This window comes from Panthera leo, chromosome C1, assembly GCF_018350215.1.
Source record: "Panthera leo isolate Ple1 chromosome C1, P.leo_Ple1_pat1.1, whole genome shotgun sequence".
In the NCBI taxonomy this organism is placed as follows: domain Eukaryota; kingdom Metazoa; phylum Chordata; class Mammalia; order Carnivora; family Felidae; genus Panthera; species Panthera leo.
In genome coordinates, this window is record NC_056686.1 from 104571389 (window position 1) to 104596455 (window position 25067).

The following is a 25067-nucleotide window of genomic DNA, read 5'->3' on the forward strand; positions in this document are numbered from 1 at the left end:
CAAATCTAGACAGTCTGGCTTTAAAGCCCATGTTCTTCATCATTAAGGGATATCCATTCTCAGATAATGCCTGGCACATAGTAGTAGGTACTCAAATATTTACTATGTCAGTGAATGAATGAGACAGTAAAAGGAACAAATGCGGAGCTGCTATCTTCAGAGTCCTCCTATGTTCTCATTTTTCTTGGTAGTCTCTGGCATCACGCTTAAGTAAGGGAGAAAGGTTAAAGAGGGGCGGATAATGCTAGCGACCACGACTCTCAGGTTTACTTACTACCAGAGAGGCCGCGTTTAGCCCGAACGCAAAAGTCCCGCTTTTAGCGCACTTAGTCTCCACACTAGGAGTACTGCAAGCAGCCCAATTTCTGCTTCAGGTAACATTAACTTCGCAGGAATCTAGTTACCGCATTTCGCTGGGGAAACCTAAGTAGGTAGGAACTTGTACAGGCAAACTTCACGGCTCGGGCACGCATGCGCGCCGCCGCCGAGAAGACGGTTACTACGGCTGCGCGAACCGGTGGCCCCGCCCTTCCCCGTCACATGTCGGGGGGCCGCGGCGTGGCGGCGGCCGTGGCGGTAGCGACGGCAGGCCGTAGGGCGGTCGGAGGGTTTCCGGTTCCGGTGTAACGTTCGGGCTCCGTCTCAGGGGCTGAAGTTTGTGAGGTGAGTAGTGACCCCGGGCCCGGGGAGGATATGCTGTGGTCCGAGCGGTGAGGACCAGGTTTCAGTCTAAGGGCAGGACCCAGGCGGGAAGGTTCAGTGGGAAGGCAGCCGGAGAAGTACAAGGTTCTGAGGGAGAATGGGTTGGAGTGAGATTGTAAAGAGGAAAAGGGCGGGGGCGGGAAGGGGACGGGGTGGGGAGACTGGCTCTAAGATGGGAGTTTGGGGAGGACAAGGTGGGGTGGGGAGCCAGTGGGAGATAGGGAAAGAGCAGAGAAGAATAGGGGTTGCAGAGGGAAGGAAACTCAGGTTGTAGCAAAGAACACGGAGTAAGGGGATTCTTCAGAAGATTGGATTCTGCTACCTGCTCATTCAGAGATCCTTCTGCCTACCTCTTCTTCCACCCCCACCCCACCCCACCCCGCCCCGTCCCAGGCAGTTATTGTTGAACATTTGATTAGTGACAAAGCTAGTGACTGTTGGGAACTTTTATTTTTGTCCACTGGCTGTTTAGTTTGCTAGAGGATTGAGTTGAAGTTGAATACATTTGTTAGTGTAGTATTTGGGCACACGTTTCATCTGATAGAGTGGTAGCTCATTTGTTGCTTTGGCTTTTCAAATTGCTTACGCTTTCTAGCCCATGATTCAATTCTAGTGGAATGTAAGCCTCGTTAAGGCGAGGATTGTCTGATACGTTCACCGTTGTAGGTATCCGCAGCACCCAGTGCACTGATTGAGACTTAGTAATTATACAATAAATATTTACTGAATGATAAAAAATGATGAAGGTATGGCAGATTGTCCTCAATTTGTAAGATGAGTAGACCGAGGCTCAGAGGAATTACTTGCCCCAAAGCTGGTAAACAGTAGAACTCTGTGACCCAAATAATGTTCAGTGTGAACTCTTTCTTCATTCTCTGTGGTGTCTATGCTTCTTTTGGTAATGCATGTTTAATATACAGAGATTTATAAACTATACTCTATCATGATATAGGTGAATAGAGCTGCCATAGAATTATTCATAGAACATGTCCCTGAGACACAAAATCTTTCACTCCTAGTTTCTTGATTTTAATCTACTGGCTTCCCATGGTTATGCCAAAATTAAATATGCTGTTTAGCAACAGGTCTTATAGAGAGGGTAAACCTGCCAAGAAAGTAGAAATTAATCAGACTATCTTTTAGGAGAAAAGAGGTCTTAAAACATCTTGAAAGATTGACTACCGGAGACCCTGATTTGTAGCAGTGCTGGGAGGAAGTTAGCTTGGAAATGGAGGTCAATGCAGTTTATTGATTTAAGCACTTATGGAGAAAATCAGGGAAATAAAATTTTCTCTATGCTCATGAGTTTTGCTGTTTAAGTAGGAGATCAAAAATGTAAAATGAATAATGTTAAAGAATTATATTAACTTGCATTAAATAACAAAGATTTGTTGTAGGGGGTCCTTTATGATAGTGTTTTCTCTGCTAAGCTAAAAAGTAGAAGAATAAAGATGAAAAGGGAGAGAGAGAAAGTACATCCAAAATGAGGGCATTCTTTTCTGAGGTGAAGAATTAATCTTACAAAGTCAGCTGACAGAGTAGAACATGAGAGAACGTGATCTGGGTACAGAATTCCCACAGGGATGAATATGACTGTAGAGATAAGTGACAGCATTCTTAAGGATTATAAGATTTGTTTTTTTTTTTTTAATGGTTTATTTATTTAAAGTAGGCTCCACACCCAATGTGCGACTTGAACTCATGCCCCAGAGATCAGGAGTCACATGCCGTAACAAGTGAGCCGGCCAGGCACCCCAGGATTATGAACTTTAATATAGGATGGCTGACCTGGATAGCCCTTTCTCTCTCCCCCTCCCCACCCCCACCACCATTCCTTAAAAGAAGGGAATCCTACAGGTCAAGGCTAGGTTAAGGAATGCCTACCTGGAAGCAGGAGAGATAGAAAAGCTGGCCTCTGGGGGGCACCTGGGTGGCTCAGTCGGTTGAGCGTTCAACTTCAGCTCAGGTCATGATCTCACGGTTTGTGAGTTCGAGCCCCGCGTCGGGCTCTGTGCTGACAGCTCAGAGCCTGGAGCCTGCTTCTGATTCTATGTCTCCCACTCTCTCTCTGCCCCTCCCCCACTCATGCTCTGCCTCTCTCTGTCTCAGAAATAAATAAGCATTAAAAAAAAAAAAAGAAAGAAAGAAAGAAAAGCTGGCCTCTGGGTGGGTTTTTTTCAGTCTTGTTTTCAGGTTATATGTTTGCCACTCCTTGTTATGACAAGATCAGAAAAGAAGCTAGAACTCATTTCTCAGACTAGGTTATTCCCAGGGTTGGTTTGTTTATTCCCCAGATTTCACTGATCCACTGATACCTAACTGAGTTAGAGTTGCAAATGAAATGTAGTTCTTTTTGCTTTTAAGTAATGGGTTTTGGAGAAAGTATTTAGGTCAAAATGAAGTGCAGGAACTTGCCTAAGGATTGGGAAGAGAGGCAGAGAGGGCATTCCTGATACACTAAACATTGCTTGGGGTGCTCTTTTCCTACCCTCTAACTAAGTGTTCTCCTGGTTTCTTTTTAGGTGCAGGACTGAATCCCATTCGAGCTACCCTCCCTTTCCTGAAGAATGGCACTGTCTAAGAGGGAGCTGGATGAACTGAAGCCATGGATAGAGAAGACAGTGAAGAGGGTGCTGGGTTTCTCAGAGCCCACAGTGGTCACAGCAGCACTGAACTGTGTGGGGAAGGGCATGGACAAGAAGAAGGCAGCTGGTATGTCCTTTTATGAATCTTTTTTTAATGTTTTTATTTTTTGAGAGAGAGAGTATACAAGTGGGGGAGGGGCAGAATGAGAGGGAGACAGAGGATCCAAAGCAGGTTCCATGCTGACAGGCTGGCAGCAGCAAGCCTGATGTGGAGCTTGAACTCATGAACCTCAAGATCATGACCTGAGCCAAAGTTGGACACTCAATTGACTGAGCCACCCAGGAGCCCCTGTTTTATGAATCTTTTGACTTATAGCAGGATCCCAAACACTGCTTTGAACTTCCCCAAATTCTCTCTGCTGGGAGTGTCTAAAAAAAAATTAGGCCACATATTATTTTCTCCTGCATTATGATGGAAATAGCCTAAATGACTAATTTTGCTTTTTCCCTTTTTTTAATACTATTTGTGACATATTTTGTTTTTTATTTGTTATTTTTTTAATTGTAAGCTCTATGCCCAATGTGGGGCTTGAACTCATGATCTCAAGATCAAGATGCTGGCTCTAGCAACTGAGCCAACTGGGTACCCCATTTATGACATATTTTGAATCTCAGACTGACTTCTTTTGACCAATGTCAAGTCAGTTGAATCAACTAAGTTATATTTACTTAGGAAAGATGCTAAGGGCGCCTGGGTGGCTCAGTTGGTTAAGTGGCCGACTGTTGATTTTGGCTCAGGTCATGATCTCACGGTTTGTGAGTGTAAGCCCTGCTTCGGACTCTGCACTGGGTGTGGAGAGCCTGCATCAGATTCTTTCTCTCCCTCTCACCCTGCTTGTGGGGGCTCACTCGCTCTCTCTTTCTCAAAAAAAAAAAAAAAAGAAAGAAAGAAAAAATATGCTAAAGTCAGATGGGTAGATTCAAGTTCAGAGTGATAACTAAACCAAGTTTATGAAAAAAGTTGAGGGAGGTAGAATTTGTTAATAGTAGTCTCTTCCAGCTTGCTCTTTGGGAAGAGTTAGGGTGATTATTCATCATTAACTTTGATGTTCAACCTGAATAGATTGCTCTGGCTTTGCTACTTCTTACTGCAAAAAATTGTAACTATATTTTTACCTCATAGGGCAAGGTCATTCAATATAAGAGGATTTATGGGAATCCTACAAAGAACTTAGGAAAACATTTCCCTCCCTCCTGGAGGTAAAATTCCAGTGTTGGTGTCTGTTATATGCCTAATATTGGACTAAGTACTGTTACTTTGTCTTTTTTTTTTTTTTTTTAATTTTTTTTTTTTTTTTAACGTTTATTCATTTTTTGAGACAGAGAGAGACAGAGCATGAACGGGGGAGGGTCAGAGAGAGGGAGACACAGAATCTGAAACAGGCTCCAGGCTCTGAGCTGTCAGCACGGAGCCCGACGCGGGGCTCGAACTCACGGACCGCGAGATCATGCCCTGAGCCGAAGTCGGCCGCCTAACCGACTGAGCCACCCAGGCACCCCTTTTTTTTTTTTTTTTTTTTTTTTTTTTTTTTTTAAGTTTATTTATTTTGAGAGAGAGAGAGCCTGTATGTGCTAGCAGGGGAGGGGCAGAGAGAGAGAAATGGAATCCCAAGCAGGCTCTGCACTGTCACATCAGAGCCCGATGCAGGGCTCAAACTTAAAAACCATGAGATCATGACCTGCGCAGAAATCAAGAGCCGGGCACTTAACCAACTGAGCTACCCACTCACTCCTTGTACTCTAACTTTTTCAACCCTACCACCTCTTTTTTTCCTGTCAGACCATCTGAAACCTTTTCTTGATGATTCTACTCTCCGATTTGTGGACAAACTATTTGAGGCTGTGGAGGAAGGCCGGAGCTCTAGACATTCCAAGTCTAGCAGTGACAGGAGCAGAAAACGAGAGCTAAAGGTAGGTTACAGTTAATTATCTGATGAGCTTGGGAGTGTTTTGAATGGTAATAAATTTGCTAAGCTTACCTGACTCACACTTTGGTATTTAATATTAGAATACATAATATTCAAGAGAGATACTAAGACATTAAAGGAGAGGAGGTGAGCTTGTATTATCACCATCTTATGATGGTGAACTACGTAAGTTCATGGGTTGAAATACTTCAGGGAAACAATTGGTAGCTTTGTCCTTTTTCACGTACAGTTAGGAGTTTTAGTTCTTACATTTCCCTTTGTCTCCTCCCCCCCACCCCCCTTACTACTACCTATAAGTTGATCGCTCTAAGGTTTTATGTTTTGGTTTACTTGATACCTAATAGATGTTTCAGAATGTGACTCCACTGTTGTAAACCTCCCTGTTGTTCCTTTTAGAGGTTTTTCTACAGTGGACTTGTAGATGGGATACCTAACGAAAATTATTATTTACTGTATGTCTTGAGAGCCTGCTGTTTGCTATATAGCAATATGGCTGGTCATCTGGCCCCATGAGTGGACTACTTAAAAGGACCATCATTAGTGTCTTACTTCCTTCACTTTTTATTCTGTAGTTGCTGATTGGTCATGCCTTTTTTCAATATTAGCTGCATCAGGTGGCTGGTTTCTCTATCTCTTTTCTTTTGCTTTAAAAAAGTCTTTTCTGTGACTCCCATCAAACCTTCCAAAGTGCATTTGATACCTTGGCTATCCTATTGCTTTTCCTGGGGCACAAAGAGTGAATAAGCAATGTCTGCTTGGTCCCTGGCCAGGCTGTAGAACCGAGAGAAAGAGGGTCATGTGCCTTTTGTGTTTAAGTCATCGTGGGTGGTGAGAGGAATGAGAAATAGTCCTTGCCTTAAAAGAATTTGCAATTTAAGGAAGGGCACAACAGAATATAGTCACAAATTACAAAATCTAAGTAGCAGTCTCATAAATTTTAGAGATGACTGTAGGGTTTCAGATTGATGTTGAATTTGGTATGTTTAAGTGGGAATGCTTAATCCACGATCTGCACAGATCTGTGGAGTGAAATTAATGCTATAATAGGGCATGTGGCTGTGTAAGGGCTGAGGCATGCTGTGAATGAAGTGACTACATTGGGTGGGATTGATAAAAATGGTTTCTTGAAGGAGGTATCTAGGTAGCGTTGGGATACGGGTCCCATTTTGGTCCGTTCAGGTCCCCACCCCACACAATATATTATGGGAGAGTCCTTTTTCTTGAACTGTAGGAGTTCCAGGAAGCGCTCGCCCCTGGCCGAGGATATGTCCTTGCAAAACACGAGCCCTCCTAGTGAAGAGGGGATGTCACCCAAAGCCTACCACCGGTGTGTACATTTGCTTTTTCCCGTTGTCCCTTCCAGTTGGCCACTCTTGGTCCTGTTAAATTCACCTTGCAAATTGGTCAGCGTATTTGAGTTCCCATTGTTTGATGAGAACAGAGTGTTACTGGGTAATACTGAAGAAGAAAGAGAAAACCCGTCCTGAAAGAGCTTAGACTCTAATTGGGAGAAGGTACTAACATTGGAAGACTTAACACTTGGCAAGCAGAATATTAACAATGTAATTTTATGTAATATGAACCCAGCTCTTAAGTGCTAAGAGGATATAAAACAACAGTTTGATCAGAGTGAGATGAGATTATTAGTGAGGAAAACTTCCTGAGGCGAGTTTTAGGCAGGACTTGGAACAGGGGTGTGGAAAAAATTGAGGGATATCATTGCAAATGTAGGCAGTAGTATTGGCAAAGACCTTGAGATGGGAACATTTATAAGGACATGGTGATGAAATTTGCTTGACTGGAGTAGGAGAACGATGAAGTTGGGTGAGATGGTCCGTTTGGTGGAGGGTCTAAAGGACTCTGGGGAAAGCTACAAAATGCTGGTAGGGACTAGGATGATTCTTCCCTTCTCCCATGGGCAGGGAGAAAACTCTTCTGTCATCTTGGGTTTCTTTAGGAAGTGTTTGGTGATGACTCTGAGATCTCCAAGGAATCATCAGGAGTAAAGAAGCGACGGATACCGCGTTTTGAGGAGGTGGAAGAGGAGCCTGAAGTGATCCCTGGGCCTCCCTCAGAGAGTCCTGGCATGCTGACTAAGCTCCAGGTGAGTAATTAGGGACTGAAAGCAGTGATTCTGTGAGCTGAAGAAGTGAGAGATGCAGGGGTCCAGATTCATCATGACCTTGATTTGAATTAGTATTTAGCATTGGGAAACTTTTGTTTACTGCTCTATGTTTTATCATTTCTCAGTTTAACCAGGAGTATTTCACCTGAAGGCTATTGAAATAACATTTACGAGCACCTGTTATGTGGCAAACAAGGGTGTTACATACATGATTTGCCCAGTTGTCTACCTCGTTGGGTCATTGAGAAAATTATTGAACTAATCAGAACTCAGCTTGATGACAGAGGAGAATTTCCAAATATAACGCTGACATGCTATAATCCACTAAAATAATTTCAAGTTGACTTGTTTTTAATAAGAATTATCTGCATTTTTAAAATGGACTTTCTTTTTTTTGTTAATTAAAAAATTGTTTTTTAATGTTTTATTTATTTTTGAGAGAGTCAGAGTATGAGCAGGGAAGGGGCAGAGAGAAGAGAGAGAGAGAGACACCAAATCCAAAGCAGGCTCCAGGCTCTGAGCTGTCAGTACAAAGCCTGATGCAGGGCTCGGACCCACGAAAATGACCTGAAGTCGGTCGCTTAACTGACAGAGGGAGTGAGGGAGAGAGAGAGGGGGGAGACATAGGATCTGAAGCAGGCTCTAGACTCTGAGCCAAAGTCAGCTGCTTAACCACCTGAGCCACCCAGATGCCCCTAAAATGGGCTTTCTTAAAACAATTTTGATACTACATAAATAATAAATATTTCTTGTGCTGTTTAAAGTCTCTTGGAAGAAGAACAGAATATATACATATATGTGTGTGGGAGGGTGGATGAATTTGCTTATATATATTTATATATGATATTTCTGCAGGGAAAGATACTGGTGCTTTATAGAGAGTAGGAGTAGAAGATTTCACAGTATACTCTTTTGTACTGTTTTGCATTTTGAACTATGTAAATATATCACTTACACAAAAAAGATGTCAAAAATAAACTTTAGGGCACCTGGGTGGCTCAGTCAGTTGAGCATCCAACTCTTAATTTCGGCTCCCAGGGTTGTGGGATCAAGACCTGTGTCCGGCTCAGCACTGAGCATGGAGCCTGCTTGGAATTCTCTCTCTCTCCCTTTGCCCTGCCCCTGACTCTAAAATAAAAATGAAAAGGAAAAATTAGGGACACCTAGGTGGTCAGTTGTTCAAGCATGTGACTCTTGATTTCTGCTCAGGTCGTGAAATCAAGCCCCATGTCAGGCTCTGCGCTGATACTAAGGAACCTACTTGGGATTCTCTCTCTCCCTGTCTGCCCCACCCTCTCTCCCTATCCCTCTGTTTCTCTCAAAGTAAATAAACTTTAAAAAATTTTTTTGTGTGTGATTAATTTAAAAATATATCTTGAAACACCTTGACAGCAAGGTTTCTTTTGGGAAGTTCAAGAATTATTTGATTGTATTCTCAAAGGTTATTATTCTCATATTCTTTAGGACAGAAGAAGTATTTTACACGGGATAGGAAACAGATCTTTGCATTGTTGTCTCCAGTTACCCAAAGCAGGAATTCATCAAAAGTATGATAATTTGGGGCTTCTGTCTGGCTCAAGTCAGAAGAGCATGTGACTCTTGATCTCTGGGTCATGAGTTCAAACTCCACCATGGGTGTAGAGATTCCAAAATTAAATAGATAAACTTAAAAGTATAATTTGTGTGGACTCTGCCAAGAGTTTTGTTTAAATGCTCATAATAGCCCTGTAAGGTAGGTCTGTTGTTACCTTTTTTTAGGCACTTGGAGTTTTAGAGATTAAATACCATGTCCAGTGTCACATAAGTGTTAAGTGGCAGAGTTAAGATTCAAGCTCAGGTTTCTGTTAACCTGAGTCTTTTTTATTTTTTTTCTTAACATTTTATTTATTTTTGAGGCAGGGAGAGACAGCATGAACAGGGGAGGGTCAGAGAGAGGGAGACACAGAATCTGAAACAGGCTCCAGGCTCTGAGCTGTCAGCACAGAGCCCGATGCGGGGCTCGAACTCACGGACCGCGAGATCATGACCTGAGCCGAAGTCGGCCGCTCAACCGACTGAGCCACCCAGGCGCCCTGTTAACCTGAGTCTTAATCATCAAGCTATGTTACTACCTACCATGCCACTCCTGCTTGAGGAAGATGGGTTGAAATGTTTCAGTGCTCAGCTATGTAGGCTTTTCTTTACTGAATTTTGTAGCCTGTGGTACAGGCAGAATTTGGTGGGTTCATTCAAAAAATTTTTAGTTCTCTAGACCTGAAAAGCCCTTTGTGTTTAGGAACCTGTATAGGAGAAATAAAAAAAAGATATTAACAGTTTTTCAATTTTTCCCCCCACCGAGAGCAGATCAAACAGATGATGGAGGCAGCAACACGGCAAATTGAGGAGAGGAAGAAACAGCTGAGCTTCATTAGCCCCCCTACACCTCAGGTATTGTGCTCAGATTACTCTGAAATGAAGACTCTTTAGCAAAGAATTTCTTTCCATCCACTCTCATTTTCTTGCTATCCACTCATTTGAGTTTGGAAGGTCACTGCATGTTCCGTGCCACCATCTACCAGTCTACATGTGTGACCTGTCCGCCTGTCTAATTCTTCTGATTCTTATTTCTTTTTTCTCCTCTCTCACAGCCAAAGACTCCTTCTTCTTCCCAGCCAGAGCGACTTCCAATTGGCAACACTATTCAGCCCTCCCAGGCTGCCACTTTCATGAATGATGCCATTGAGAAGGCGAGGAAAGCAGCTGAACTACAAGCCCGCATCCAAGCCCAGCTGGCACTGAAGCCAGGGCTCATTGGCAACGCCAACATGGTGGGCCTGGCCAATCTCCACGCCATGGGCATTGCTCCCCCGTGAGTATCTGTTTCATGGAACCCCTTAGTATTTCTGAAGCTGGAGAAGCAATAAATACCTTCGAATATTACTGATCCTTTTCTCCCAAGGAACGTAAATCATTTCTTACAGTTTCATATTTCTTACGTGTGCTTAATAAATACCAATTGAATTCTCTTAGCTTGCTCGTGGCAGAATTTATTAGCTTCTTTTTATAATTGGTAGAACTGAGGTTAAGATTCTTTATCTGTTGTTGAGCTAGGAATAGAACCGGTCTCCTGGTTCCTAACTCAGAACTATATCCATTAGACCTCAGTGAATGATACCAGATCTGAGAGTTCTCTACAACTGGATAAAAATGATAGACTTTATTTTTAGCGCCTACAATTGGTTTGGCATACTATGTCGGATTCAGAAATTCCGGAGTGAAGATAGGCTTGCAAATTCTTATCAATGTAATATATAAATTCATTTCATCCGATTTTACTCTGTACTCACATACTCAGTTTGATGTTTTCAGTCACGGTGTTACTATTCACAGATGGGTTTATGTTCCCTAGAATTGTGTGTAACCTAGTTCTCTTTGTTTGGTTTGATTTGTTTCATTTTCTGTTTGTTTCTTGTTTGCCTTATTTATTGTCCCATATGGCATTTATTTCTTTGTGGGCTGTTTCGCAGGAAGGTGGAGTTAAAAGATCAAACTAAACCTACACCACTGATTCTCGACGAGCAAGGTCGCACTGTAGATGCAACAGGCAAAGAGATTGAGCTGACACATCGCATGCCCACTCTGAAGGCCAATATTCGTGCTGTGAAAAGGGAACAGTTCAAACAACAGCTAAAAGAAAAGCCATCAGAAGACATGGAGTCTAATACTTTTTTTGACCCTCGAGTCTCAATTGCCCCTTCCCAGCGCCAGAGACGCACTTTTAAATTCCATGACAAGGGCAAATTTGAGAAGATTGCCCAACGATTACGGACAAAGGTATCTGGTTTAGAATATAACCTAGAACTTCAGGGGTACCTGGGTGGCTCAGTCAGTTAAGCATCTGACCCTTGGTTTCAGCTCAGGTCATGATCCCGCGGCTTTGTGGGTTCAAGCACCGCTTTGGGCTCTGCACTGCCAGCGCAGAGCCTGCTTGGAATGCTTTCTCTCCCTCTTTCTCTCCGCCCCTCCCCCACTCACATGGTGTCTGTCTCTCTCAAAATAAGTAAATAAACTTTAAAAACAAAATCTTTAAAAAAAAGAATATAACCTAGAACTTCAAAGAAGTTAGGAAGGTGACAAAAGAAATGTAATACAGTCCTAAAATACTGCCAACTCAATTCTCAAAGTTTTAGGCAATTAGATACACAAGTAATAAAGCAATGACTAATTTCTTTTTGATTTATTTATTTTGAGAGAGACAGCGCAAGCAGAGGAGGGGGAGAGAGAGAATCCCAAGCAACCTCAGCAGGGTCAGCGCAGAGCCAGATGTGGGCCTCAAAGTCACAAAACTGTGGGATCATGACCTGAGCTGAAATCAAGAGTCAGTCTGTTAACCAGCTAAGCCACCCAGGGTGCCCCGCAATGACTAATTTTTAAACTACTTTATTCCTGGGATACTTGAATTTTAGCTGATTTGTCTTAATTCCATTCTACTTAAGTGGAAATAAAATTGACTTTGAAAATTCACATACAGACAGTGGAGGGAAACAATTCAGAACCCTCTGCGTGATTGAGGAAAGATAGCCTGTTATATAACATTTACTGCAGATAATCCATACACCTTGAGAGTTGAATTGACTCTATATTCGGTGAGTTTTGCTTCTTGTTTTCATTCTCAAGAATGGAGTTTTCATAGAATTCCATTTCTGTGTATTTGCCGCAGGCACACACTGTGGGGTGAAGGATGGTGATAAGGGTAGTTGTATGTAAATCATTTAAGTAAAGGATAAAGTAGAATGCCTCTTTTCTTCTAAGTTTTCAGAAATTATGAATTCTTTGCATTAGGCATAAAGAGTGCAACAAGGGAGTACTTTAAAATTTGAGATTCTACTATTTCCCTGTTTTCTGTGACTCCATTTTATCTTCCCATCTTTGTTTATCTTGTCTTTAGGCTCAACTGGAGAAGCTGCAGGCAGAGATCTCACAGGCTGCTCGAAAAACAGGCATCCATACTTCCACTAGGCTGGCCCTCATTGCTCCTAAAAAAGAACTAAAGGAAGGAGATATCCCTGAAATTGAGTGGTGGGACTCTTACATCATCCCCAATGGCTTTGACCTGTGAGTTTGTTAGTTAATACCTTTTAATAAGGCTAGAGTTTTATTGGGAGAGATAATACTCATGCATTAAATAAAATTATGAAATCCTAGTGAAATAGGTAGCCATATACAGGCTCTTATATTGGTAAATATGTTGAATAAGTTATTTTTAGTTTTTAAGGTTAACATGGGAAGGAAAAGGCACAAATGATCTAAAAGAGAAAGGATGTAAGTTTATATTTGCTTTTGTTATACATGGTTATTATTTTTTTTGCTACTTATAATAGGCTTTTACATTTCTTAAAGATCCAGTCCTACAATAGAGAGGAAGGAGTCTTAATTGATGAGGGAAAGAATGAAATCATTTGAGAAACACTTGGAGAGCTTTAATTATATCCGTTCTATAATTCTGATCCATGGCTTTAGGAAACTGTATCTCAGTCTTTCCCCTTAACCCTTCCTTTGTCAACCATTGTCCCAGGGAGTTATTGTTATTAATGAAAGAATGTGGCATCCATCCATCAGGGATATTAGGGTAGAAAAAGGTTGAGAGTGACTGGTGTGGATTGTATGTCCAACCTTAGCGGACCCAGTTTTCTCATCTTGAAAATTATGTGTAATACAATTACATGTTGTGGATATGCAAACTAAAAGGTGCTAGAATATGTTATGGAGAGTGCATTTTTTCATTGTGTTTCTGAGACTCCTTCTCTCTTAGATTTGTCTCTACCCACATATCCTGTTTTCCCTTCTTCCTCCAATTTTAGTACAGAGGAAAATCCCAAGAGAGAAGATTATTTTGGAATCACAAATCTTGTTGAACATCCAGCCCAACTCAACCCTCCAGGTAATGTCTAGATTACTCAATCAAGGCTCTAGAGAAGTATTATCCAATAGAACTTCATGTGACAATGGACAGCACATGTTCTCTGTGCTGTCCATGCAGTAGCCACTATCCACTTGTGACCGTCGAGCATTTGAAAACTGAGTTGCACTAATACAACTGAGAGACTGAATTTTAAATTTTATTCTGTTTTAATTAATTTTAGTTTAAATAGTGTACGTGGCTCGTGGCTACAGTATTGGACAGTGCAGGTCTAGAGCATTGAGGCCTAACCTAGAGATGGTTTCAACTGAAGTATATTACAAGTTGGGTTTTAAAAAGCATTCTCATCTTTGACTCCCAACTCCAGTTTTGTACACCACTGCCCTTCAGTCGTCTTTGTCTTCAGCCTTCTTCTCTCTTGATCATCTTTGTAGCAAAAGCCTGTTGGCTCACTCAGAAGAGATAGGTTTTAGTTGCAGCTGTGTTTTTAACTAGCTGAATCCCTTGGGTAAGTCGTTTAGAACACAGAACTTTCTCACATATAGAGATAATGTTGATTGATAATGCCTTCTTCAAGAATTATGTAGATCATAAAAGATTTTAACATTTTCATCATATTTGGGATGAACAGAGGAGGTAATACCTCAATTAGTAAATTTGCTTGCCAATAACTCCAATAAGTTTAGAAGAATAGATTGGGACTTTGAGATAATATAGTATATGATAATCATTGTAATATTATGTAATGTTGTGTAATGTAAAGATACTCCTTACTTAACCAGAGTCTACTTAGTTGTCATCAGTGTGGATCATTAGAAGAACGTAAGGGATTTTGTTTTAAAAAATTGTCAGAGCCCCTGGCTGGCTCAGTCAGGAGAGCATGTGACTCTTTATCTCAGGGTCGTGAGTTTGAGCCCTATGTTGGGTATAGAGATTACTTAAATAAACTTTAAAAAAAATAATAATAGGGGCGCCTGGGTGGCGCAGTCGGTTAAGCGTCCGACTTCAGCCAGGTCACGATCTCGCGGTCCGTGAGTTCGAGCCCCGCGTCAGGCTCTGGGCTGATGGCTCGGAGCCTGGAGCCTGTTTCCGATTCTGTGTCTCCCTCTCTCTCTGCCCCTCCCCTGTTCATGCTCTGTCTCCCTCTGTCCCAAAAATAAATTAAAAAAATAATAATAATAATAATAATAATAATAATACAGTCGCCTGGGTGGCTCAGTCCATTGACCATCTGACTTTGGCTTAGGTCGTGATCTCGTGGTTTGTGGGTTCAAGCCCCACATTGGGCTTTGTGCTGACAGTGCAGAGCCTGGTTGGGATTCTCTCTCTCCACCCCTCCCCCACTTGTGCTTTCTCTCTCAAAATAAATAAAATATAATAATAATAATTAAAAAAATTAAAAGTTGAGTAAACCTGCTTTGGGAGTCCAGAGGATTTTCCCCAATTCCTGTAACTCTAAAATTATAAATTTCATTATCTTGGCCCCACCTACCCCAAATCCTCATGCAGAGCAACTGGAGCAGCTCTAATTTTGTTTTCTGTCTTTGCCACTTTTCAGTTGATTAAAGCATTCAACTACTTCAAGAAAAAACAAGTTAGAACACTCTCATGAAAGATAAGAATGTTTTTTAAAAACGGAACATACTGGGGCGCCTGGGTGGCTCAGTCAGTTGAGCATCTGACTCTTGATTTCAGTTCAGGTCATAATAATTCCAGGGTCGTGGGATCGAGCCCCATGTCAGGCTCCATGCTGAGCGTGGAGCCTGCTTAGGATTTGCCCCCTTCCTCCCCCCCCCACCCTTTTAAATAGATAGATAGATAGTGAGATAGTAAAATGCTATACTATCACAAACTAAAAATAACTAATAACACTTAAAGTTTCTTTTAATGTGATTGATAGTCAGCTACATCCTTCTAATAGGCTTATTGCTTTTGTTATTTTATTTCTCTACCTGGCAGTTGACAATGACACACCAGTTACTCTGGGGGTATATCTTACCAAGAAGGAACAGAAGAAACTTCGAAGGCAAACAAGGAGGGAAGCACAGAAGGAACTACAAGAGAAAGTCAGGCTAGGCCTGATGCCTCCTCCAGAACCCAAAGGTACATATCTTAGAGGCAGGGATGAAAGGGTGTTAAGTTTATCTGTGTAATTCCAGAGGAACTTTTGCATCTCTTGATATTTGAGTGCTTTCTGTTTCTCAGAATCATTCATTGGTTATTTTCTTCCTTTCCTAAATTTTCTACAATCTGGCTAAGACAGGTCAACATAGGGGTGCTTGGCTGGCTCAGTCAGAGTATGCGACTCTTGATCTTGGGGTTGTGAGTTCGAGCCCCATGTTGAGTGTAGAGATTACTTAATAATAAAATCTTAGGGGTGCCTGGCTGGTTCAGTCAGTTAAGTATCCAACTTTGGCTCAAGTCATGATCTCATGGTTCGTGAGTTCAAACCCCTCATTTGGCTCTCTGCTGTCAGCACAGAGCCTGCTTTGGATCCTCTGTCTCTCTCTGCCCCTCCCCTGCTCACTCGCTCACTCTCTCTTAAAAATAAAATAAACATTTGGGGCGCCTGGGTGGCTCAGTCGGTTAAGCGTCCGACTTCGGCTCAGGTCACGATCTCGCGGTCCGTGAGTTCGAGCCCCGCGTCGGGCTCTGGGCAGATGGCTCAGAGCCTGGAGCCTGTTTCCGATTCTGTGTCTCCCTCTCTCTCTGCCCCTCCCCTGTTCATGCTCTGTCTCTCTCTGTCTCAAAAATAAATAAAAACGTTAAAAAAAAAAAAAATTAAAAAATAAACATTTAAGAAAATAAATAAATAAAATGAAATCTTAAAGACAGATCAACATATTCACTGTAGAGGTCATTTAAAGCTTTTTCTTTTTTAAGTATAAAAATATAATATTCTGATCTTCCTGAAAGAATAATTGTCTTGAAATTCATGAAGATAATAGTTGCACTGCTTCCACAGTTGTTATGTACTTAATTCTATAGTTGAAAAATGAAAATATTGTTAAACCCTCCTGTAGTTTCTGTTATCATTCAGTAATATTTTGCGTGAGCACTGTTATGTTCAGGATCTTTCACTACATGTTGTGATCAGAGTGAAAAATACCAAAGAAATAAAACTCCTTATCTGTCGTAAATTTTCAAGCAGTGTAAATAAATGTATACCAACTATATATATTATGTGACTTTCTACAAATGCTGAGTTCTTTGGATGGGCTTTTCAAGGTAGGGGTTTTTAGAGGAAGTGAGCTTTGAGCAGGGATTTGAAATAGGTAAACAGTTATGAATTGATAGAGAAGAGGTGCCAGGTTATCCCAGCTGGAAATTTAATTTAATCTTCTCTCCACTTGCAGTGAGAATTTCAAATTTGATGCGAGTATTAGGAACAGAAGCTGTTCAAGACCCCACGAAGGTAGAAGCCCATGTCAGAGCTCAGATGGCAAAAAGACAGAAGTAAGTGCCATGGGATTGGGTGGAAACCCAGGGCAAGTACCTTTCCCAGACTCTTCTGGGGGGATCCATATTTGGAGGGAGGGGAGAGTCCTCCGTTGCTCTCTCTTTCCCTCAGCTTTGCCTCTGATCTTCAATGCCTTTCTCACTTGTGGATGTCCTTCCTGTCACGACAGAGCGCATGAAGAGGCCAACGCTGCCCGAAAACTTACAGCAGAACAGAGAAAGGTCAAGAAAATTAAAAAGCTTAAAGAAGACATTTCACAGGGGGTACACATATCTGTATATAGGTAGGTGTCCAAACTGGGCCAGCCTTTCCCTTAGAAATGCCAGAAGTTTTCCAAGTGCTTGAGGCAGAATCACTGTGGTCTAAAGCATTCCTAACATCAATATCTACTCACTTCTAATGACCCCAACGTGAATCAGGAGCTAGTAAAGCTTTTATAATGATGAGGATTAAAGACTTACTCTTCTGTCTCTGAGGGCTTCTCAGTGAACCAGTACTAGTTCTGAAGAATGAATGAGTGAATATACTTGTTGAGACCAAGATGTGAACTAAGGATCATTCATCCTTTGTGGAACAGAAAATACCCTATTTCTCCAGGCAGCACTAAAAGTTTCTTTCTTCAGTAACTATATCCTTATCCTGATGTATTGCAGTAATCCTCTTATTTCTACTCCAAAATATATTTAATATGTTGTAAATATGTTCTACCTTGGTGCTGAATTAATGTTTTCATTTTATTCTTTTATGTTGAGTGCATATGTTCCTTCCATTTTTTAAAACGTGCTAGTGTTTAATAACTCGTTCCTTACTATGAAGATGATAATGAGGATTTTTTTTAATCTAACAATACAGAAGGGCCTTGCTGAACAAGACCCCTACTCTCTGAACCCTTAGTACCACTTACTGTAGGTAATTGCTACTAACAGTTTTTCATGTAGCCTTCTAGAAATTTTCCATGAGTAGCATTCTGACTACATTATAAGCATCTAGAAGGCAAAGAATTTGTTGATCTTTATACTGTCAAGAACAATTAGCTTACACATTTTTTTGGATGATGGTAAATATCTCTTTCCTTAGAGTAAATTTTGATTACCTGCTGTTTATTACATGGTATATACAGTGCTAGTCTTTGAAGTATAAGACAGTGGAATTACTTCTAGATTCATTGATTTTACCTTTCAAGCATTAGTGTATTTGCTTACTTACTCCGCAGATTTTTGTTTTTAGAGAGAAAACCATTTTGGATCCATCTGTTTGTTTGCCATTCCATTCAGGCAGCTACTGATGCTAACTGAAACAAAAGCCATAACTAAACTTTCCCTTCTCCAGAGTTCGAAATTTGAGCAACCCAGCCAAGAAGTTCAAGATTGAGGCCAATGCTGGGCAACTGTACCTGACAGGGGTGGTGGTACTGCACAAGGATGTCAACGTGGTAGTAGTGGAAGGGGGTGAGTCTGAAAAACTGAAGGAGACTTGTCCCCACACAACCCTAGGCTTTGAAGTGATTAGCATGGTGGGGAGAAAGGAGGAAAAGATAGAGTTTTAGAGCCATACCTGGGTATAATATCCTGGGCCACTGTTTCTGTGTTTATTGGAGCAAAAGGACCTAAGATGTAGTTCCTGGTATTGCTTCAACTACCACATTAATGGCTGAGTATCAGATGAGCTCAGAGGTTCTTTCTACTTCATCATCATCTACAACTCTGGCAAAATTCTCCTTCTCTGTTTCCAGGCCCCAAGGCCCAGAAGAAATTTAAGCGTCTTATGCTGCATCGGATAAAGTGGGATGAACAGACATCTAACACAAAGGGAGATGGTGAATGGGGGTTAGAGGGGATGGAGTGGGAGGTGGGGTGGTACTCTGTCCATTCATCTACTCCCTCCCACTGACACTTGCTCACACTAGATAATGTTTAGGAATTGTAGAAAACCCCTTTGGACTGTGAACATGTAGACATTCATGCCTACATATTTATTACGTGATGATGTGCATGTTATTCTTCTCCCTGGCCTTCAGGGCGTTTCTGCCAGCTGCTTTCCCTGTCTGTCCAGATCTGGACACTAGTTATGGGAGTCTATTCAGTTTGTGAAAATTCAGCAAACTATGCACTTCATATGTGCATTGTCTATATTATTTTTTGAAAGAAGTTATTTATTTTTAATGTTTATTTTTGAGAGAGGGACAGATAGCGCACAAGTGGGGGAGGGACACAGAGAGAGAGAGAGAGACAGACAGAATCCGAAGCGGGCTCCAGACTCTGAGTTGTCAGCACAGAACCCGACATGAGGCTCGAACCCACGAACCGTGAGATGATAACCTGAGCCAAAGTTGGACACTCAACTGACTGAGCCACCCAGGCGCCTCTTGAAAGAAGTTTTTAAAGGGTTGAAGGCAAAATTATATGTGTGTGTGTGTGTGTGTGTGTGTGTGTGTGTGTGTATATATATATGCACACATATATACACATACATACTTTTCATTCTTTTGCCCAATTTTATATATGTATAAAATATATTTGACACCCTTCTGACCATCATTCTTCCATCAATATTCATTCTCCCCTTTGCAGACCTGGGTTAGCATTTAACATGTGCAGACAGTCATACTTTTCTTAATTTTCCTAACTTTGGCCCTTTTATATTTTGTGTCCTTAGTTAAGATATTTTCATGCCTTACTTAAAGTACACTTTTCACTATAATTGCCCTATATTTTCTTTTGTTTTACAAGTGTTTCTAAGATATTTTCATTTGGTTTATCTGCCCTCCTTCTCCATTAGATCAAACTCCTTAGGTAACGGACTCTGTTGTCTTGGCATCTGAGGCCTGGTTTTCAAAGTGCTTAGGACAAGTTTTTATTGTTGATTCCTTGTCTCTATCTCCTTATTCCTGGTATCTGGTTCAGCTCTTGACACTTATTATGTGCTCAGTAAATGTTGAATTAGTTACTGTCTCTGTTTGGAACTTGCAGTCTGATTTGCAGGAAATAAAGATAACAGAAGACATTTGACCCTGATACAATGGAAAGGGGAACAATATTTTAAAAGAATTGGGGTACACTTGAATACTCTTTGTTTAGAACCTAAATCTTGGTCTCTAAGTCTAGAGCAAGATTTAGCTATATTGTCTTTTCCAGATGATGAGGAATCTGATGAGGAAGCTGTGAAGAAAACCAACAAATGTGTACTAGTCTGGGAGGTAGGTGATCTTTTGTTAAACACTGAAGCAGAACTTCAACTAGTTCCTGGTTGTTTATACTGTTCTAGTGGAGCAAAGGAATGGTAAAACTAAGCAATGATTGATTCCTTAAGTAGTTCATGTTTCCTTTTGGAATTCAGTGTTACATGTTTGGCAGCAGATTCTTCCTGACTATATTTTAAATTGATGAGTATATAGTATATGCCATCTGGGGAAGAGTACGGAAAACTGGTGGCAAGAATATAAATTCTCGACTGAGTTGTTTATTTCACAGTCATGGATATGAGACTTAGAAAGAGGGAGATGAATCACTGGGAATTTTTTTTTTTTTTTTTGGTCTGGATAATAGTGAAAGAAGTGTTAGACTTAAGAATATAAAGTTGGGAGTCTGGGCATTACCACTTACTAGCTGCTCAAATGGGGCAAGACACTTAATATCAATTACTGTTGGTTTGTCTACAAAATGTGGATTTTGTTTCCTTTTTCTATTTGTCAGTTTTCTGAGACCAGAATTAGATTATGATGTAATAGTGCTCTGTAAAATACAATTTTTTTATGATTATACACGTCCTTCATCCCTGAAATATTAATGAACCAATATTAGTTCCTCTTTATTTTCTTTTTTTTTTTAATTTAAAAATTTTATTTATTTTTTTAAGTAAGCTCTACACCCAACATGTGGCTTGAACTCATGACCCAGAGATCAAGAGTTGTGTGTTCTATCAACTGAGCCAGCCAGGCACCCTGAACCAGTATTAGCTCTGAAGACTAAATGAATGCATATGCTTATTCAGGCCAAGATGTGAAATAAGGATTGTTCATTGTTTGTGAGCATATAAAATACCATCCTATTTTTCCAGGAAGCATTAAATTTTGTTTTAGTAATTATTTCCTTAACCTAATGTGTTGCAGTAATCCTTTTATTCCCACTCCAAAATACATTTGTTTACATTGTAAATATCTTCTACCTTTGTGTTGAGTTAATGTTTTCATTTTATTCATGTATGTTGAGTGCACGTATATTGTTAATTTAAAAAAATTTTTTTAAGTTTATTTTGAGAGAGAAAGAACACACAAGTGGGTGAGGGGCAGAGAGAGAGAGAGAGAGAGAGAAAGAGAGAGAGAATCCCACCCTATCGGCACAGAGCCCAACATGGGGCTCAATCTCACAAATTATGAGATCATGACCTGAGCTGAAATCAAGAGCCCAATGCTCAACCAACAGAGCCACCCCGGGCGCCCCTATCTTTTATTTTTTTAATGCACTCATTTAGTAACTAGTTATTTATTATAAAAGTATTATGTCAAAGGTAGTGAATGCCTATTAAATTCTAATAACACAGAAGAGCACTTACTGAAATGGTCCCTTTCCAATTTCCCCAGTTCTTTAAGACCACTCTTTATAGGCAATTCTTACTGTTTTTCGGGTATTCTTCTATCTTATCCCAGATTCCTCCAATTTATTATGCATACAAAATTAGGCTATAATAACTACCTCACCTGCATCCTGGATATTTAATATCCTACCCCCTTCATCTCTTTCAGTTACCTTTGAGAGTCCACAGGAATTGTATCTCAGGTTCAGAAACAAGCCAGGTTCTACTCTAGCTTCTTATTGGAATCTGATCCCTGAAAGCCTCTTGAGATAGCACTTTATGACTTCATTGTTGTTGGTGCCTTGGGTGAGAATGTGGTTACACCCAGTAATGTATCTTTTTCTATTGTAGTTCTCTTCAGGTACCCCCCTCACTGCTCCCATTCCCCTCTTCACCTCACCCTCCTATTCTTGTTTGTCAGTGGACCCCAAAGCCTCCTGCTTGTATACAGTCTTACCGGGTCTTGTGGAAAGAGTTCTTTTAGCCTCTGGTTCTTTCCTTAAAGGTCCTCTAGTCATAGAGGCCTGGTGGGCAACTAGTTCATCCCATCTCACCCTCCATAGTCCTTCCTGACTTGCTTTTCCACCCAGGTATCAATCAGAGCACAGACTTTCTCATCCTCCATTCAGTAAAAAAAGACCCAAAAAACCTGAAACCTTTATGCCTATAAATTCATGAAGACTCACACAAATATCCAAGGGAATGGAGGTTAAAATAGTTTTTAACATAAAATCACGTTCAACTACATTGCTACACACATGTTATTAGGGTTTAGAAAAGAGTATATTATATCTGATTTACATTAGAAATTGCAGTGTTTTGGGGTGCTTCAGTCAGTTGAGCGTTTGGCTTCAGCTCAGGTCATGATCTTGCAGTTTGTGAGTTTGAGCCCTGTGTCAGGCTCTGTGCCGACAGCTTGGAGCCTGGAGCCTGCTTCAGATTCTCTGTTTCCCTCTCTCTCTGCCCCTCCCCCACTCATACTCTGTTTCTGTCTCTCAAAAAAATGAATGAATGTTAAAAAAATTGAAGAATTTGGGGTGCCAGCGTGGCCCAGTCGGTTAAGCCTCCGACTTCGGCTCAGGTCATGATCTTGTGGTTTACGGGTTCGAGCCCTGCTTCAGACTGTGTGCTGACAGCTCAGAGCCTGGAGCCTGCTTCGGATTCTGTGTCTCCCTATCTCTCTGCCCCTACCCTCTCAACACTCTGTTTCTCTCTATCCTTCAAAAATAAAGATCAAAAAAAATTTTTTTTTAATTAAATTTTTAAAAATTAAAGAATTAAAAAAAAATTGCAGTGTTTTGGGGTGCCTGGATAGTTCAGTCGGTAGAGCCTGTGACTCTTGATCTCAGGATTGTAGGTTCAAGAGCCGTGTTGGATGTAGAGATTATTTAAATAAAAATCTTGGGGCACCTGGGTGGTTCGGTGGGTTAAAGCGTCTGACTCTTGATTTCAGCTCAGGTCATAATCTCATGGTTTGTGAGGCTGAGCCCCATGTTGGGCTCTGTGCTGACAGTGCAGATTGTGCTTGGGATTCTCTCTGCCTCCCTACCCTCTCTCTCTCAAAAAATAAATTTAAAAAACATTTTTTAAAAAATCTTAAAAGTAAATAAGTAAATCTTTTTTTTTTTTTTTTAAAGTGTTTTTATTATAAATTTTGTCTTTTTCCCAGGGTACAGCCAAAGACCGGAGCTTTGGGGAGATGAAGTTCAAACAGTGCCCTACAGAGAACATGGCTCGAGAGCACTTCAAAAAGCATGGGGCTGAACACTACTGGGACCTTGCTCTGAGTGAATCTGTGTTGGAGTCTACCGACTGAAACTACTGCGAGCCCTTGCCTCTCCTTTCCTGCCTTTGTCTCTTCAGTCCTCTTATTCTACTTCCCAAACCAGTTCCACTTGTGTGTGTGATTTCAGAACTGTGCCAAGCTGACATGGGGACAAAGGGAAAATACCTTACACCCTTCCCCAGTCAGCCTGGTGCCGCCCTTTATTCCCCTCATGTGCATATGATTAAAGAGTTATTTTTAAAGTTGGTATGATATTTTTCACACACTTACAGGTATTGGAGTTTAGATCTTCAGGTGATCTTTTCTCCTAACTTCTAGCAATTGCTGTGGAAAAAAAATTTTTGTCATTGATATCTATGTATATGTAAATGGATGAATGGAAGGATGAATGGAAGGGTGAACGGGAGGATATGTATTTTTGATGTCTAATGGAAATTTCTGACCTCATCTTAGAACAAGTGTGAGTAAGAAATCCTGCTTTCCTGGAGTGGAGTGGAGCCCAAAGTGTTATGGGTGAAAGAGGGTAGGACAAGGAATGTTCATCTGTTAACCTTCAGTAGAGTCACAAGGTAGATTGCCACTGGTCTGGGCTAAGTAGTCTGGACAGGAAATCATTTCCTCAGAAGGTGCTAGTCTGGACAGGAAATCATTTCCTCAGAAGGTGCATAAATGAGAACACGTGTTGTGGTGAAGTGGACACAGAGAGAATCCAAGGAGGATGTTGTGGGTCAGTTTGTAAAATGGAAAAGGATTCAGGAATTTAGCCTATATCCTCTCTTTACTAATTAAAAAAAAAAAAAAAAAAAAAAACTTTTTCTAAAAGACAATGTGTAGTTTCCTTTTTCTTTTCCTAGGAATCTGACTAGATGTGGTTCTGTTTAAGAACTTAATGTTTCTGGTTTGATTTTAGGAGTATTGAGGTCAGCATAAGTATTCATTCAAGTCCAAAATTCTTAGTAGATCTACACTTCCATTTCCTGTTGCCTGTTGAGGGAATGGATCAAACACAGGAGCCATTAGAGCTCCCATAACTTCCTCTAGTTGGAGCTTACCAGGAAATAATGTTGGAAAATGGATATTTGATCAGAAGTTAAAACATTCTGGGGCAACCTGGCTGGCTCAGTGGGTTGAATGTCCGACTTCAGCTCAGGTCATGATCTCGCGGTTCTAAGTTCAAGCCCCGCATCGGGCTCTGTGCTGACAGCTCCGAGCCTGGAGCCTGCTTGGGCTTCCGTGTCTCCCTCTCTCTGCCCCTCCCCTGCTCACGCCTCTTCTCTGTCTCAAAAAAAAATTAACATTAAGGGGCACCTCAGTGGTTCATTGAGTTGAGCATCCGACTTCAGCTGAGGTCATGATTTCACGGTTAGTGAGTTTGAGTCCCACATTGGGCTCTGTGCTGACAGCTTGGAGCCTGGAACCTGTTTTGGATTCTGTGTCTCCCTCTCTCTCTCGCCCCTCTCCTGCTCTCTCTCTCTCAAAGATAAACATTAAGAAAATAAACACTTAAAAAAGCTAAAACATTATTATAAAATTAACCCTTTTTTAAAAATTATGTGTTTGAAGTCCTGGAGTTCCAATTCTAAGGCAGTGTGAGAGAGCTTTAGAATAGAAGAGATGGAAAAAGAAGGGACTGCTAAAGGCCATAAGGAAAGAGTAGTACGATCTCTCTTCATTTTAGAGGTAAGTAAACTTTAATCCAGACAGGTGAAATTAACTATTCCCGGAGCAGGATGAAATCTGAAAAGCTTGCCAGGACTCAGCAATGAACTGGGTGCTTGCTAGTAATCCTCTCTGAATCTGTGAGATCGGAGCTAGAGAATTAAACTCATTTTTGATACTACTTGATTTAAGCAAATCCAGGGGAAAAATTCATTGTTACAGAAATATTTTGCTTTATTAAAGGATTCATCACAATAATGTGTAAATAGTTTATATACAACTTCGAAAATG

At 41.0% G+C, this 25067-nt stretch overlaps 1 protein-coding gene across 4 annotated transcripts; it reads left to right on the forward strand.

Annotated features, from left to right (window-relative positions):
• The first annotated feature begins 552 nt into the window (after positions 1–552).
• On the forward strand, positions 553–23359 carry PRPF3 (pre-mRNA processing factor 3). Of its 4 annotated transcripts, none has more exons than XM_042953837.1 (16): positions 553–663; positions 3225–3414; positions 5128–5258; positions 7233–7379; positions 9744–9827; positions 10028–10248; positions 10907–11213; positions 12328–12494; positions 13241–13320; positions 15259–15402; positions 16656–16755; positions 16929–17042; positions 18089–18207; positions 18492–18575; positions 19894–19955; positions 23001–23359. In XM_042953837.1, the coding sequence occupies exons 2-16, from the start codon at positions 3270–3272 to the stop codon at positions 23145–23147; spliced, it is 2052 nt and encodes a 683-aa protein (XP_042809771.1). In that variant the 5' UTR covers positions 553–663; positions 3225–3269; the 3' UTR covers positions 23148–23359. The 4 variants fall into 4 exon arrangements, with proteins under 4 accessions (XP_042809771.1, XP_042809772.1, XP_042809773.1 ...); XM_042953838.1 differs by lacking the exon at positions 553–663 and adding an exon at positions 690–710; XM_042953839.1 differs by lacking the exon at positions 553–663 and adding an exon at positions 768–786.
• The last annotated feature ends 1708 nt before the right edge of the window (positions 23360–25067 follow it).